Source organism: Melanotaenia boesemani, chromosome 18 (assembly GCF_017639745.1).
Source record: "Melanotaenia boesemani isolate fMelBoe1 chromosome 18, fMelBoe1.pri, whole genome shotgun sequence".
NCBI classification, from domain to species: Eukaryota; Metazoa; Chordata; class Actinopteri; order Atheriniformes; family Melanotaeniidae; genus Melanotaenia; species Melanotaenia boesemani.
Genome location: NC_055699.1, coordinates 33,553,045 through 33,570,302, shown reverse-complemented (window position 1 = coordinate 33,570,302; position 17,258 = coordinate 33,553,045). Strand labels below are relative to the sequence as shown.

The 17,258-nt window shown below is 39.9% G+C and overlaps 1 protein-coding gene across 1 annotated transcript; it reads left to right on the top strand.

Annotated features, from left to right (window-relative positions):
* The first annotated feature begins 3,271 nt into the window (after positions 1-3,271).
* LOC121628577 lies at positions 3,272-16,342 on the top strand. Its single transcript, XM_041967662.1, has 3 exons — positions 3,272-4,800; positions 15,303-15,397; positions 16,324-16,342. The coding sequence occupies exons 1-3, from the start codon at positions 3,382-3,384 to the stop codon at positions 16,340-16,342; spliced, it is 1,533 nt and encodes a 510-aa protein (XP_041823596.1). The 5' UTR covers positions 3,272-3,381.
* Positions 16,343-17,258: the final 916 nt, after the last annotated feature.

Here is a 17,258-nt window from a genome sequence, read left to right as displayed (position 1 = left end):
GTATGAGAGCTGTACAAACTCAGATGATGATTTTCTACGGCACACGATCGGACCTCGATGTAAAGTAATGATATAATATACGTGGAAAAAGTTGTGTAGTAATTGTTAAAATGATGGTTTGTTTTAATCTGATGAATTTCTATATGGGATTCGTAATAGCCCAATATAAGTCAGTCTATATTGTATATTTGTATAATCCCGTGTCAAATTTTCACGATGACTTACAATTCCTACCTTTATTCATGAATAATTTCAGGCACGTCTTTTGTAATAAATGTTAGAAGTCCTTGTTAATGCATTATTTCATTGTGCTACCCATGCATATTCTCTTTATTTTTCTGCTATTCCCTGGATGACACCAAGATTATCAATTGCGTCTCTTAAAATGTTCCTTTCTTGTGTTTTGCCGGATTCCACTTTGTTAAATGCTGCAGTTTTTTAATTGACAAAGAAAAAAAAACTTTGTTTAAACTGAGGACTATGTTAAGGAAAACTAGGCCACTTGGGTTATCACCATTCTATATTTATTATGTAGTTATGTATTTTATGTATCGTGATTTCCGTTAGGGATTGAAAATGGTTTTGTAGGCTATTTTACCTAACTTGGCGACATTGTGTCGCTGTCATGAAATGGCTCAACACTCCCAAAATATTTAACTGTATATGTATAACAAAATATCACTGACAGCGATGCGTCAAGACTGTTATTCATATTTTATTTGAACTAACGAAAATAGAATAGCAGCTCATAAGACAAAATATTTTAATTAAAAAAAATTCTATTGCCCTCTGGGTGAACAGTGTGATTAAACTACTTAACAAAAAGTGAACTAATGTGAACCAAAATATAAGAAATTAACAAATAAAAAAAAAAGCCACCCTCACTTTCCCCGATCTATTCATGGGCTGAATCTCTCTTTACATAAAATAAACCAGTAAAACGCACTATCAGGTGGTTTAAACAGGTGGTCGTAACTACAACCTAGAGCTAATTAGGATTTAGGTCACAATACGTTTAAAAACAGGAACTATCATGCATGTAATATCAAACATTAAGAATACAAATGTATTAAGTTACTCGATATCAGAAAAAAGAAACTTAACTTTAACTTAACTTTTACGAACAGCTTTCCCATCATATTGAAGTCAACAGCCGTCCTCCTCGCTCCCGACACAGCATGACCGCGCTTCGGCAGTGCATGTGCACAGCCGTGACGTCACCGGAGAAATAGAGACTTTTCTGTGGCTTTTATGGCCTTTTGAAAAATAATTGACGGATTAAATGTCCATGAATTAAAAATATTGAATAGAAAGATTAGTAATTAGCTGTGTTTAAAGCTGAAGACGTCCTGTCAACAGTTTTACAGCTGTGTCTTTTACCATTGTGGCCTATGGGAAAAATGCTTTTTGGGCCCCATGGGATTTTTTGTTGCAGTACCACGAGTGGCCACTGGGAAAAATCGGCGTGCCGCCATTTTCAGTCCGTTATCCAGTTCTGTAATACATCCATGGCTCTGCCCCTACTACATTCAGCCCACGTCTAGAAGCCCCGCCCCTTAATTTGAATATAAGGATCCGAAATAAAACAGAAGCACGAAATAGGCGCAGCACAATGTGGTGCTGCACTATATGTTGCTCTCAAAAATTACTCCAAAATAAAAGTGTCCTCATGATCCCAAATAAATAAATTAATGCATATATATATATATATATATGAAATGAATGAAATGAAAAATACTTTATTAATCCCAAAGGGAAATTCAATATTGTAGTAGTAGTATTTTTTTTTTTTTTTTTTTTTTTTTAAAACAATCACATTAATTAATTAAGGGCTTTGTTCTTCAGCCTGATAGCTGCTGGAAGGAAGGATCTTCTGTATCTCTCTGTCTTGCATCGGACTTGAACAAGCCTCCCACTGAACACACTCTGTTGTTTCGTCACGGCGTTGTGTAGAGGGTGTGAAGGATCTTCCATTATCTTCGTCAGCTTGTACAGAATTCTTTTTTTGATGATCAACTCCAGCGGCTCCAGAGTTACTCCAAGCACAGAACCGGCTTTCTTGATCAGTTTGTTAATTCTTTTCAAGTCTCTGGTTCTGATGCCGCTGCCCCAGCAGATTGCTGCAAAGCTGATTGCACTTTCAACAACAGACCTGTAGAACATTTGCAACATTTTGGTGCAGACGTTAAAAGATCTCAGCTTCCTTAAGAAGTAGAGTCTGCTCTGACCTTTCTTGTAAATGTACTCAGTGTTGCTTTTCCACTCAAGTCTGTTGTCCAGCTGAACTCCAAGGTACTTGTATTCCTCCACCACCTCCACCTCCTCTCCCATGATGTAAACACTTCTATGTGTGTTCTTGTTCCTCCTGAAGTCAACAATCATCTCCTTTGTTTTCTTGGTATTCAAGATGAGATGATTGTCACCGCACCATTTCACAAACTGACCGACCAGTTCTCTGTACTCTGCTTCTTGTCCATCACTGATACACCCAACAACTGCTGAGTCATCAGAGTATTTCTGCAGATGACAGAACTCAGAGTTGTACTGGAAGTCTGAGGTGTACAGCGTGAATAGAAATGGTGAAAGTACAGTCCCTTGTGGTGTTCCAGTGCAGCTGACCACCATCTCAGACACACAACCTTTCAGTCTCACAAACTGTGGTCTGTTTGTGAGGTAGTCGTAAATCCAGGTGGTTGTGGAGGGATCCACCTGGAATTTCTGCAGCTTCTCACACAGCAGAGCAGGCTGAATCGTATTAAAAGCACTTGAGAAATCAAAGAACATGACCCTCAAAGTGCTGCCTGACTGGTCCAGATGAGAGTGGGCTCTCTGAAGCAGGTATATGATGGCATCTTCAACCCCAAGCCCATTACGGTATGCAAACTGTAATGGGTCCTGAAAGGTGTTCACCTGCTTGCTGAGGTGAGCCAATAAGAGTCTCTCCAGGACTTTCATGACGTGAGATGTCAGGGCGACTGGTCTGTAGTCTTTTGGTTCAGCTGGTTGTGGTTTTTTAGGCACTGGAACAAGGCAGGATGTTTTCCACAGCACCGGGATTCTTATATATAAAATATATAAATATATATATATAAATTTATTTATATATACATTTACTTATTTATATATATATATATTTATTTATTTATTTATATATACATTTACTTATTTATATATATATATTTACTTATTTATATACATATATATATATTCAATAATTTAGTTATTTTTCTATTTATTTAATTTTGAATAAAACGGCTTTCCATACTTATGACTGTACATAGTCATCAACTTAATGAAAATGCTGAGACTAATCAGGAAGTAGCTACACAAACTCATTCTGGAGAGGAGTTTTCAGTTGATCAGCCAATAGCTTCAGCCTCTATGTTGCAGGCTCCTCCTGTTGTTACACAAAAATCACTTGTTGGAATGTGTGGCTCAATTGTTGCTCATTTACAAGCATCTGGTCTTTCTGAAAATACAGTCCAAACAATTGTTTCTTCAATGGAGGAAGTTGTCAATGATGTACATATGCAAGCACGAGAAGCAGCATTCCAAACATTTTCTCCTGAAGCCAAGGAATCCGACATTTATAAGGAAATCGAGCTCAGTTTAAACCAATTAGATAATCCTTTTTCAACATTTAACACAGAAACAAAGAGACGGAAATATTATGATGAAAAATGGGAAATCGTTGAGCCTAAAGAATTTGTTCTTGGTGTGAGATTGGATACACGCAGAGGTAGAACTACAGGAGTTTATAGTCAAATTCCTGTCACAGACAAATACATGTATGTACCCATTTTAGGCACATTAAATTCAATTTTCAAAAATAGTGAGATAAGGGAGTGTTTTTTACAAGAGAAATGCAGAAAAATTGAGACATACAGTGACATAAGTGATGGATTATATTTTAAAAACCATCCTCTATTTTCAAAACAGAAGTATGCTCTACAGATTTTGCTGTATTACGATGATTTTGAAATGGCAAACCCATTAGGGTCAAAAAAGGGGATCCACAAACTTGGCTGTGTTTATTTTACTTTAAAAAACCTCCCTCCAAAGATGAACTCAGTGCTGATGAATGTACATCTGGCAGTTCTTTTCTACACAGAAGATTTAAAAAAATATGGTTTTGAGGAAATATTAAAGCCTCTAATTGATGATTTGGAAATTTTAGAAACACAAGGAATCAAACTTCCATTCATTGAAGAACCATTGTTTGGCTCTGTAATTCAAGTTACAGGTGATAACCTTGCTTTAAATAGCTTGTTAGGATTTGTTGAATCATTTAGTGCAACACACTGGTGTAGGTTCTGTCTGACAAACAAGGAAGAAATTCAGTCTGTGTTTACTGAGAATAATCCTGGTCTTGTTCTGCGTTCTAGAGAACTCATTGTTGAACATTGTAATGCTCTAAGAGAAGATCCTGCTCTGCTTTCCATTTATGGTGTTAAAAAATATTGTGTGCTCAATTCATTAAAATATTTTCATAGCAGTGACAATTATGCTGTTGATATAATGCACGATTTGTTGGAAGGGGTCGTACAGTACGAGCTTAAGTTGGTTTTTCAGTACCTGATGAAAAATGGCTACATCTCCATGAACACATTAATGGACAGGATAAATAGCTTTAATTATGGTTACTTGGAACGTCAAAACAAACCAAGTGGGTTAAAACTAGATGACAACAGTAAACACTTAGGTTTCAATGCCATTCAGTCTTGGTGTGTTCTCCGCAACACTCCCCTTATCTTTGGTGATATAGTTGAAAGGGACAATAAATACTGGAGCTTCTTACTCCTTGTAGGAGCCATAACTATAAACATGTTTCATGTTTGTACTTTTGTTGATGTGTACACACTTAATTGGTGTTTGGGAAGTGGGTGTGGCACTTGGGTTCAGAATCAGAAATACTTTATTAATCCCTTGCAGGGAAATTCATGTTTTCAGTACAACCCATCCAAGACTAGACAAAACAACATATAACACAACAGGAACAGGCAGACTGACGGAGCAGCCATTTGACAGCGCTCCTTGTCTTAGATATAGGTGAAAGGTAACATTAGGGGAGTAAGATGTAGCTGGAGAGGATAAAAAAAGGCATCTCCACACTGGGCCTAAGGGCCCATTATTGAGATACAAAAAACACTCCTCAGTACATAAAGAACAAAACTCAGACAATCACAACATCAGAAACACGTGGCGGGGGGGGGGGGGGGGAGGGGTCTCCCATCACAGCAAGTCCGGACGCAGCTGACACGAGCGCAGTCCAGTCGACCCGCTGCCAGGGAGTAAGTGTAAGTAAGTTGTAAGTGGTGATAAATAATTGCAGTCACCTGGGCGCTTGGTCGGTTCTTGATGATGTAGAGGTGGGGTGAGCCGGGGAGCGTTATTGTTTGTTGACCGCATACGCGTTCGAGAGGAAAAAAGAAAGAATGTTAGTCATAAAAGGATGGAATATGCATTGTTTTGTACTCACGTAAATAAGGATAATATTGGATTATGTGAAAGTATGAATAAACAATTGAAAGACAAGAGGAACGTAGTGCGCGTCGTCAAGTTCACTCCCCTGTTTAGCCTGCCGCGGCTGAGCAAGTTGCCGTTGGATATCTAGCCGCAATAATTAGTCAACAAACATCAAACATCTAACGTTGGAAAGGATTAAAGTTTATCAAGAAGAGCCCGTAGGATTATTACGAAGTTGGAGTTCTGGGACATCTTTATGGACAAGTTGGCGTTCGCGGAGACACCATGAGTGGATCGACGTGGTTGGAAGGTCTCAGCCTACGTTCATTAATGGTCAGGTTTGATTCATTCATTGCAGCCCATGGAATTAAGGTATGGCTACACGAAACGTGATTTATATGAAAGCGAGTTAATTTCCCCTGATAGGTTTAGCGGTACAACCGCATTAGGTGGTTGTATTGTTTTATGGTTTAGTGGTGGAAAAGTGGTTGAAGCTATATGCTTGGGAGCATCGCCGCGGTTCTTGTTTAAGACAGACAGTCTTCTGCAAGGCTGACGGTATATAGATGCATAAATACCCGCCGCTCACCAAAGGAAAGGGTGAGTTTTAGTAAGCTGTTGGTAGGCAGTTTAGCGGGGAATTAAAGACTTTCATTTGTCTGTTGGACTGATGCTGTTTACTTAATTGCCGACCTTGTATATCAACTGTGTACGTTACTGTGATAAATGGGCTATATTAATGAGATAAGAGATATGAATTTAGCATGATTTACTCTTGCTTTGTTGGAGAAAAATGGAACCAGGTGAAGGACATGCAAGTTCTGATGTTGGTACAAAGGATGAACAGAAAAGACAAGTAAAACTTACTGTAAAGGCTCTGGGAATGAAAATAGAAAGGCTTCAATCAGATCGGAAGACAAAGGTTAACAACATAAAGGCTGTTATAAAAGTGATTAAAGACCTTATGCAGAATGAAGAAAATGCTTCTAAGATTCAGTCCCATCTTGATGACATGTCTAAGCTGTTTGATGATGCTAACAAGCTTCATGAATCTGTCATTTCTTTGCTTCCCGTGGAGGAACAGGATAAACAGAATGAGTGGTTTTCTAGTTTACAGAAACACAATTCTGAATTGGTTGAAGAAGTCAAGAAATGGGTTTATCATGTAAATAGACAACCTGGACAAAGCTCAGAAGAGAAGAACGTGGAAAATAATAATGTATTAGGATCAGAACTAAGTTGTGTGGAAATAGCAGTTCCACAAAATGAGGGAAATGAGTCTGGTGTTTGCCAACGTTCAGAGAGGAGTTCAACAACTGGAGTTAGTGAAGATGATGTTCAACCTAATGACAGTATCTCTAATGTAGAAAGCAGAAGGTCAAAGAAAAGGAGTTCACTGGGAAACAGGTCTGGTGTTTCATCTACTTCATCAGCACGGATTAAAACTGAAGCAGAAATAGCTGCGCTGGTTGTTCGTCAAAAACTTTTAAAGAATAAACATGTGTTGGAAGAGCAAGAAGAACAACTTAGGATAAAAAGAGAGCAGCTTGATGTGGAAATGGAATTAGCAGCATCAATGGCAAAACTGAAGGTTCTCAGATCTGGTCAGAGTTCACGAGTCTCTAGTTCCATACGTGGTAAATCTGATGAACAGTTATTTGCATGGAGGTCAGAAGATGGTTCAAACTTTAAATGCTGTTGCAGAAACTTTTGTTCCTGTGACTAGTGCACAGTCAAGGTTGAGTGTTTCTGCAGGTAATCAACAGCAATATCCATCTGAAACAAGAGTTAATAATACTGTGCCTGCACAACAAACTAATGTGTTTGAACAGCCAAAGCTGCGGATGCAGCAGAGTATGAAACAGGGTACTCAGTTGCATTCTCAATTACAGTTGCAGACGGCTTCTTCTATACCATTAATGCAAAGTAATGATGAGCAGACTAACTTAACATCAGTATTGGCAAAACAAAATAAAATTACTTCTTTGCTAGTTGAGCAGCAGTCTTTGTTCTTGCTTCCAAGAAGAGAGATTCAGATATTTGATGGTGATCCTTTGCAATATCAAACCTTTATGAGAGCATTTGAACATAGCATTGAAGAAAGAACACCAAGTGCTAAAGACTGCTTGTATTTTCTTGAGCAGTACACCAGGGGACAGCCAAGAGAGCTTGTCAGAAGTTGCCATCATATGCCATATGATGATGGATATGCCAAGGCCAAGGCATTGCTTCAGGAACATTTTGGAAATTCATTGAAAGTAGCCTCTGCTTATATGGAGAAGGTTTTGATGTGGCCTATGATAAAATCAGAGGATGTAAAAGCTTTACAGGCATATGGTTTTCTACTGAGGAGTTGCAGTAATGTAATTGATGAAGATGGGTCAATGCATGAGTTGGATATACCAGCTAACATGCAAGGGATTATAAAGAAATTGCCATATAAACTTAGAGATAAGTGGAGAAATATTGTCTGTGACTTACAGGAGGAATGTCATAGAAGAGCTACATTTAAGGATATTGTTAAGTTTATTGAAAGGCAAGTCAAAATTGCAAATGACCCAGTTTTTGGAAACATATAAGATTCTTCAGTACCTGTAAGAAAGGAGGCAAGGAACCCCAAAGGTAGATCTGATTTTAAGGCGAAGGGAAGTAGCTTTGCAACAACTGTCCATTCAGTAGAAAGGAAAGATGAGTCTGGGGTGAAAAAAGTGAAAGATACGTCCCATGGAAAAGTTTGTCTGTTTTGTGGGGCTGGACACATGTTAGATATGTGCTCTTCATTGGGAAAAAGTACACACATTGCAAAAATGTCCTTTTTGAAAGAAAATGGGGTGTGTTTTGGTTGTTTGTGCATTGGACACAGGAGCAAAGATTGCAGGAAACGTCTTTCTTGTAACATCTGCAATCTGAAGCATCCCACTGTGTTACATATCAACCCTGTGAAAAAGGAATTTGGTGCAGGACAAACTAAAAGGGAAATTGAAACGGTTAATGGCCATGATGTCATTTCTGTACAGTCAAGTGGTCTTAAAGGGGCCGGTAAGAATGATTGTACACTTTCTATATTACCAGTGCAGGTAAAATCAAAGAAAGGGCATGAGACACTGGTGACTTATGCTTTCTTAGATCCTGGAAGCTCAGCATCCTTTTGTACTGAAAGTCTTATGAATAGACTGAAGCTTACAGGGAGGAAAACAGATATTCTGTTAAGAACAATGGGACATGAAAAGGTGGTTAGCAGTCACATTGTCTCTGATTTAGAAATTGCTGGGCTGGATAACGAAGAATTTTGTGACTTACCTGATATATTCACACAACAGACAATGCCTGTTCATCATGGTAATATTCCACAGCAGGTAGATGTCCAAAGATGGCCGTACTTAAAGAACATCAACATTAAAGAGATAGACTCAGGAGTGGACCTATTGATAGGAATCAATGTTCCTATGGCCTTAGAGCCATGGGAAGTTGTTAGAAGCAAGAATGGAGGTCCATATGCAGTCAAAACCATGCTAGGCTGGACTGTAAATGGTCCTCTGAGGGGCAATAGTCACTCTACCCGTGTACAGCCAAATGTCAGCATCAATAGGATTTCTGTTGCAAGACTTGATGAGTTATGGCAGCAGCAGATGAAAGTAGACTTTCCTGAGTGTATACAGGAAGAACAGTATGGTCTGTCGAGAGAAGATCATCTCTTTATGAAATCTGTTGTGGTGAAAAAGTCAGTTCAGGACACTGTTCGCTAAACGACCCTTTCTGATTAATAAGAGCTACGTGACTAACTCGAGGGCGAGATGACCGGGACGGAATGCGAGAAAACAAGCCAGAGTAAACAGAAGCTCTGTGACTGGAAAGATCAGGAGATGTTTTTCCGCTACAAGGATTGTGCAAGCAGATGTGTGTGTGTGGGGGAGCTGAGGGGAATCATGAGGCTAAAGAGTGTGTGTGTTTATGTGGGAGAAAGGTCTGATAGAAACCAGATGTGGAAGAGAGAGTTTTGGAAGGAGAGGAGGGGTCGAGAGACGAGCTTAAAGAGTCCTGCGTAGCAGAATTCTGGTCAGTTCGTGCGGTCTGATTTTGCCAGCAACCTTTGTGCACTGCAATAAACCATTTAAAGAAAGTATCGGAGTCAGATTCTCTTTAAGCGCGAGTGAAGTTAACTGTCAAAGCCGGAGCCGACCGGGGAAGAAGGAGAAAGGGAGGCAGAACAGGAGCTCCAGCCGGGAGGCGCGCCCCTTCTCGTGGACGGAGCACGGTCGCGGAGTCGGGGACTCGACCGGGCAAAAGCCACAACACTGTCACAGAGTCAGTTAAGCTGATTGATGGTCATTACAGTGTTGGGCTACCTTTCAGAAAAGATGGTGTGATAATGCCAAACAATAAGAAGGTTGCAGAGCAGCGTGCTCTGAATCTTAAAAGGAGGTTGATTAAAGACCGTTTGTTCCATGCTGAGTACAGAAGCTGGATGAGCAATGTCATTGCCAAGGGGTATGCTGAAAGGGTGCCAATTAATGATCTGGATCGCAGTGATGGCAGGGTATGGTACTTGCCACATCATGGGGTGTACCACCCACAGAAGAAAAATCTCAGGGTTGTTTTTGACTGTGGAGCTACATTCCAAGGAACATCTTTGAATGCCCAACTTTTACAGGGCCCAGAACTTACCAGCACATTGATTGGAGTAATAACTCGTTTTCAAAAGGAGCTAGTGGTCCTCATGGCAGACATCGAGGCTATGTTTCACCAAGTTAGGGTAACCAAGTACGACTGTGACCTGTTGAGGTTTCTGTGGTGGCCTGATGGAGACCTTAAACAGGACCTGGTGGAATATAGAATGCTGTCACATCTGTTTGGAGCTACATCTTCTCCAAGCTGTGCATGTTTTGCCTTGAGAAAATGTGCTGAAGATAACCATGAGCACTTTAACAAGAAGGCAGTTGATACTGTTCTGCATGGGTTTTATGTAGATGATTGCCTTGTGTCTGTTGGTTCTGAAGATAAAGCAGTAATGCTTTATCAAGAATTGCGAGCTCTATGTGCTAAAGGAGGCTTTCAGCTGGTTAAATAGATTAGCAACAGTCGCAAAGTGCTAACTAGCGTACCTCAAGAAGAAAGATCAAAGGAGGTTAAAGATCTTGATCTGAATAGTGACTCCTTGCCTGTTGAAAGAGTCCTCGGTGTGCAGTGGTGCGCACAGTCAGATTTATTCAGATTTAAAATCATCCTGAAAGACAGACCTGCAACACGGAGGGGCATATTGTCCATTGTTGGTTCCATTTATGATCCTTTAGGATTCCTGGCACCAGTTGTGCTCTTGGCTAAGAGAATCCTTCAGGATTTGTGTAGAAGAAAGTTAGGTTGGGATGATGCATTACCAGATGATGCTGTACAAAGGTGGAGGGTCTGGTTAGAAGAGCTGTATCAGCTAGAACATTTTGTGGCTGACAGATGCCTGAAACCCCCCAACTTTGGAAAGGTGTGTTATGCTCAGTTGCATCACTTTGCAGATGCAAGCGAAACTGGATATGGAACGGTGTCTTATCTGTTACAGCAGAATAATCTTGAACAGGTGCACTGTTCATTCTTAATGGGAAAGGCACATGTTGCTCCACTGAAACCTGTTACCATCCCTCGTATGGAGCTAACGGCTGCTGTGACTGCAAGCAGAATAGATAAGCTATTGAGAAGGGAACTGCAGATGGAACTCCAGGAATCAGTGTTCTGGACAGATAGTACATCTGTTCTGAAATACATTGGAAATGAAACCTCAAGGTTTAAGACCTTTGTGACCAATCGGGTATCAGAGATTCTGACAGCTTCTACTGTGTCACAGTGGAGATATGTCAATACATCAAGTAACCCTGCAGACATGGCCTCTAGGGGAGCTAAAGTGGAGGTTCTCTTGAAGGCTAAAAATTGGTTATCAGGTCCTGAGTTTCTTAAACAATCTGAAAGAGATTGGCCGGTAAATCCGGATGTGTCTGCAACGGTTTCTCCTCTAGATCCTGAAATTAAGACAAGTGCCACTGTGAATGTAGCTCAAGCTGATGAGCAGAAAGATTCAGTTATGAGTTTTATCAATCACTTCATGGGTTCGTCTGAAAAGAATGATGGGCTGGCTTCTTAGGTTTAGGAGTTTGCTTGTAGATCTTTCTCAAAGCAGAAAGCAACTAAGGTTGTCACTTTCTCAGTCTGACCTAGATAAAGAGCAGCTGGAAAAGAAGCTACAAATAGGGATGTTATGCTCGAGCGGTCTGCTCGATCACGTGTCGAGCATGTGACACGGAAGTGTTGTGAGCATTGTCTCAGAGCATTGATTCAGCATGCCAAAAGTCACGTGATAGACCAAACGAGGCCTCGTTACGTCATCAGCCCGTATCGAGCAGCGAGCGGGATCTTTGAAGGGACCGGGCTTGTCAATCTCTCAGATTCCGAACACTGAGGAGATCGCGGGTTTTTGAGAGGAGATTCTGTAGCGATTGTGCGACATTGCATTTTGAAAACAAATTTAGGAAAAGCATCACATCAGCACGAGCTTATATTGAATCACATTTAGCTTTTAGAGATTTGGGGAAACAAACGTCTGCGCAAGACGCCGTTGCCAGAGTAACTGCTTAAGGAGCTCAGAGTAGCCTATGAGAGAAGGACGGAGCAGGTGGTGCCTTCAACATCACAGGTAAGCTTAATTCCCCTTTCTTTATATAGATGTTTTTTAAATAGCCTTGCAAAGAGCAGACTTTAACGTTAATCATAAACTTCAACCAGAAGCATCAGAGGAAACGTCTCAGTCTGCAGCTGCAGAGAAAAAACCACCACCTGCAGGACCTTAGACACCAAGCTGGTTTCTGATCACCATCAGCAGAGAATTTAATGTTTTTAAACTTGGTTAATTACAATTTTGTTCTTGTGTTTCTTTCAGGTGCAACCTCTCCAAAGCTGGAGAGGTAGTGTGCGAGAAGAGGAGCAGACTGAAGCCTGACAGAAAATACATTTCAAAATAAAAATCTATGACACATCACAAAGTTGCCAAAGTTTTTTTACCTCATAATACATTTCAAGATTCAAAGTGTCTTTGTCATTTGCACAGTAAGGAAACAAGTTTCCCTGAACAATGAAAAACTTACTTTGCCGTCCAACCTGAATGCCATAAAACATTATAAAATAAAAATAAACTATTTGAAATAAAAAAACTAGATAGAAGATAAACAAAAAAACTGAGTAAATAATCTATGTACATAAATGTGCAGTGTGCTATAAACTGTTGTACCACATTTAACAACGGTCAGCTATACAAAAGAAAACAACACATGAGGTAGACGATAACACGCATTTGCAATATCTATTATAAATATATAAGACACATAAAACAGTAAACAATTTTATTACAACTGTATAAAATCCCTAACACAGTCACTATACCCGTTGCACAAACACTCCTTCCCTCATGCCTTCCCACTGAGTAACTACTATCATTACAGATTGGTTTACTTAAGTTACACCACAATTCTGTTACCTAAACAAATGTTACCTAATACCCCTCCTTGTTATTTATATGAACAACAGAAAATAAATATTCACTCGGATGGTAGATTACGTATCGTTTATTGAACAGGTATTCAAAGTTCAGATAGGGATGACAGATGTGAGGTGTCAGTGCTGTCCTTCTAATACATCAGACTCCCACAGCCAGCAGATGGAGCTCTTTGGTTTGGTCAAATGATTCAGAACACTAAGCCATTTTCAAGCATTTGGTTCAAAGTTGGCTCGATGATTCATGAGGCCTCGGTTTCACCATCCCTAGCTACAAACAGAAATGAAAGCTGTTAAAGGTCAAGTTGCAAGAGGTCCTCTTACGATTGAGGAGTTAGACACAGCTGAGACAGCCATCATCTCTTATTGTCAAAGAAAGAGGTATCCGGATGAAGTGAAAGGTTTGCAGAAGGGTGAAGGTGTGAAAAGAAGTAGTCACCTTTTCAAGCTAAATCCTATATGGGAAGACTGTGTTCTGAGAGTGGGAGTAAGGCTGGAAAGAGCATCTATGCCAGATGAAGCTAGACATCCTGTTATATTGGCTAAAGATCTACATGTCTCTGATCTCATTCTCCATCATATACACCAGATTACAGGACATGGAGGACGTAATCATATGCTTTCAATGTTGCGTCAGAGATTTTGGATTCCGGGTGCTAGTGTTGCCATAAGAAAGATATTATCAAAATGTGTTGTCTGTCGCAGGTTGCATGCTGCTCCAGGCCAACAACAAATGGCAGACCTTCCTCAGGACAGGGTTATTCCTGATGAACCTCCATTTTCCAGGGTTGGGGTGGATTGTTTTGGGCCGTTTGAGGTTAGAAGAGGAAGGAGCACAGTGAAGAAATATGGAGTCATTTTTACGGGCTTGGCTATAAGAGCTGTGCATCTTGAAGTGTTGTCTTCTTTAGACACAGATTCTTTCATTAATGCTTTGAGACGCTTTACTGCTAGACGTGGTCAGGTGATGGAGATACGCTCAGACAATGGTACAAACTTTGTTGGAGCTGAGCGTGAGCTGAGAGAAGCTGTAGCAAGGTGGAATCATGATCAGATTAATAACGTCCTTCTTCAAAAGGGAATCAGATGGAACTTCAATCCTCCCACAGGATCGCATCATGGTGGAGTGTGGGAGAGACTGATAAGATCCGTGCGCAAGGTGCTGAATTCCGTTCTGAAAACACAGATTCTTGATGAGGAAGGTCTCCATACGGTGTTGTGTGAGGCGGAGGCTATTGTTAATAGTCGCCCCATCACTAAGGCATCCACAGATCCTAATGATTTGGAGGCACTAACTCCAAACCATCTCCTGCTACTTAAGTCTAAGCCATTATTACCACCGGGAGTGTTTCAGAGGGATGACATATACGCACGACGACGATGGAAGCAAGTCCAGTATATGTCAAATCTGTTTTGGAAGCGCTGGGTGAAGGAGTACTTGCCACAACTACAGGAGCGTCAAAAGTGGCAGGTTACCAGAAGAAACTTTGTTCCTGGGGACATCGTTGTTATTGTGGATGACTCTGCACCTCGAAATTCATGGATGGTTGGAAAAGTGGTTCAGGTGATTCCTGATAGAAGAGGACTTGTGCGACAGGTTCGTATTAGGACTAAGACTACCTGCCGGGATAGACCAATCACGAAGGTGTGCCTTCTTCAGGAAGCAGAAGAGCCATGAGTTCATACACTGACTGTAAAAGAATGTTGAGACTTCACTGATGTGGACATTTTCTGACTGGACTTGATTGTAACCTTTCCTGGGTTTATTGGTTGGTTTACATGGTTAACGTATGTGGAAATGTATGTAACATGAAATGTTGCTTTGTCAATAAGTTTGTCTCCTACATATCATTGGTGATGTAATTAATCTTTAGACTAATTAGGGGCCGGAATGTAGAAGCCATAACTATAAACATGTTTCATGTTTGTACTTTTGTTGATGTGTACACACTTAATTGGTGTTTGGGAAGTGGGTGTGGCACTTGGGTTGTAAGTGGTGATAAATAATTGCAGTCACCTGGGCGCTTGGTCGGTTCTTGATGATGTAGAGGTGGGGTGAGCCGGGGAGCGTTATTGTTTGTTGACCGCATACGCGTTCGAGAGGAAAAAAGAAAGAATGTTAGTCATAAAAGGATGGAATATGCATTGTTTTGTACTCACGTAAATAAGGATAATATTGGATTATGTGAAAGTATGAATAAACAATTGAAAGACAAGAGGAACGTAGTGCGCGTCGTCAAGTTCACTCCCCTGTTTAGCCTGCCGTGGCTGAGCAAGTTGCCGTTGGATATCTAGCCGCAATACTCCTTTTGTTGCAAATCGTTGATATTGTGTTTTCCACAACCCTTACCGATGGCATGATATGTTATTTGAAATATTTAATTCATGACCACCATAACATGTTCAAAATGTTGTTACCTGATAGAAAATTAATTCCTAAGCACCACTTAATGATCCACTATCCAAGATGTATGAAAAAGATTGGCCCACTTATCCATATGTGGTGTATGCGATTTGAAGCAAAGCACAATTTCTTTAAGAAGTCTGTAAAAATTTTTAAAAATCTTACAAAAAACTCTAGTTAAACAACACCAGCGTCAATTGGCTTTTTATTATGAAAACTATTATTTTAAAAGATTTGAATATGGTCCTTTAAAAAGTAAAGACTCTTATTAACCTGGAGGGTGGAAATTTACTGTGTCAGATGTTAGATTTACATTCATCTTCAAAAGTTTCAACTACAAATTGGGTAAAAAATTATGGTACTGAATACCAGGTTGGTCTGTTTATTTGTACTGGAGCATCCTACGACCTACCAGAGTTTAAGAAGATCTGTAGTATTGTAATACATGAACAGCAGGCTTTTATCATAGGTTGTGCTGTCAACACACTGTACTTTGATGAGCACTTTCATTCATATTGTATAGAAGAGCAAAGTAATGAACATGCTGTGATTTGCATTGACCAGCTTGCTTATTTTAGACCTTTTGATAAGCAATATTCTAATGAGAGTGAGAGAGAATACATTGTCCCATACTGTTACATGTTTTAAGCATTTTTTCTAAATGTTTGTGGTGCAGTTAAAAAAATGTTTTCCAACTAACACGGCCTCTTTATTTCAGTAAACTCTTAGTAATTTGTACAAACTGAACAAGAGTTACTATATCATTTGGAGTTAGTGACAAGGTGTTAATTTACCAGCTCTACAAAATGAGTTAGTTTAGCAATATCTGGTGTGGACTCATATAGACACTTTAAAAGTGTTCAAATCAACTCTGATGGAGTCAATGTGGCAGTGCTAATTTTGTGGTGTGCAACTCTATTTAGATTTAATGAACAACACTGACCGTGCTAAATTTTAACTCTTTGCTCAAGTGTTGAAATAATCAAACACCAAACAGTGTTGACAAGTGTTAAATTATAACTACTGAGAGAGTAAAAATCAACTCTATCTTAGTGTTAAATGCTCAACAATTTCAAAAGTGTTGTTTTGACACTTTGTGGTGTGGACTCATATAGACACTTCAAAAGTGTTGAATTTAACTACCATGGAGTTAAATCAACCTTGTTGAATTTGCTGTGCAGCTATGGACCATGCATTTGCAGGTGAAAGAGGGCATCGTGGAGTTGGGGCCTTCCTCTTTTTTTTTTCATAGAGTGATGCGCAAAGATGGTGGGTATAGCATCTTCTCTCAGCCTCATCTTGCCCTTGCTGGTCTTAATAAACTGGTCAGCCTCAAAATGTGCCTGCAGAGTTACCTCACCATAGTTGACATACACCACAGCTCACTTTTATCTGGCACTATGGACATGTCTAGCATATATCACATTGTGGTTGAATACACAGTATTAGATAGCACAATACTCTTAGTATATATGTTTACAATCTTTGCAACTATAAAACCTAACCTGTTAAATGTAACAAACATGTTAACCTTAAGAACTTAACAAAATATACAAATACAAAATAAGTGGCTGATTGTACTTGGGTACATTTGCTGCACTAGACAGCACTCAGCACTCAGTGTGCAGGATGAGAGCAGAGAAGCAGAGAGATGCTTAAGGGAAGTATATCACTCTTCCGTCGTGCAGCATTGTCCTGAAGAACTTTCAGCAGTTCTGGGGTTGCCTGACGTTAACTGGGATACTGTTCTTCTTCACCTTCCTGGTTTGGCCACTTTTAAGTGTTGTTTCCTGTCTTTTTTTCTACATTCTGCAACCTCAACCATATAAATCTCCCTGTGATGTGTTCTCTGTGTTTA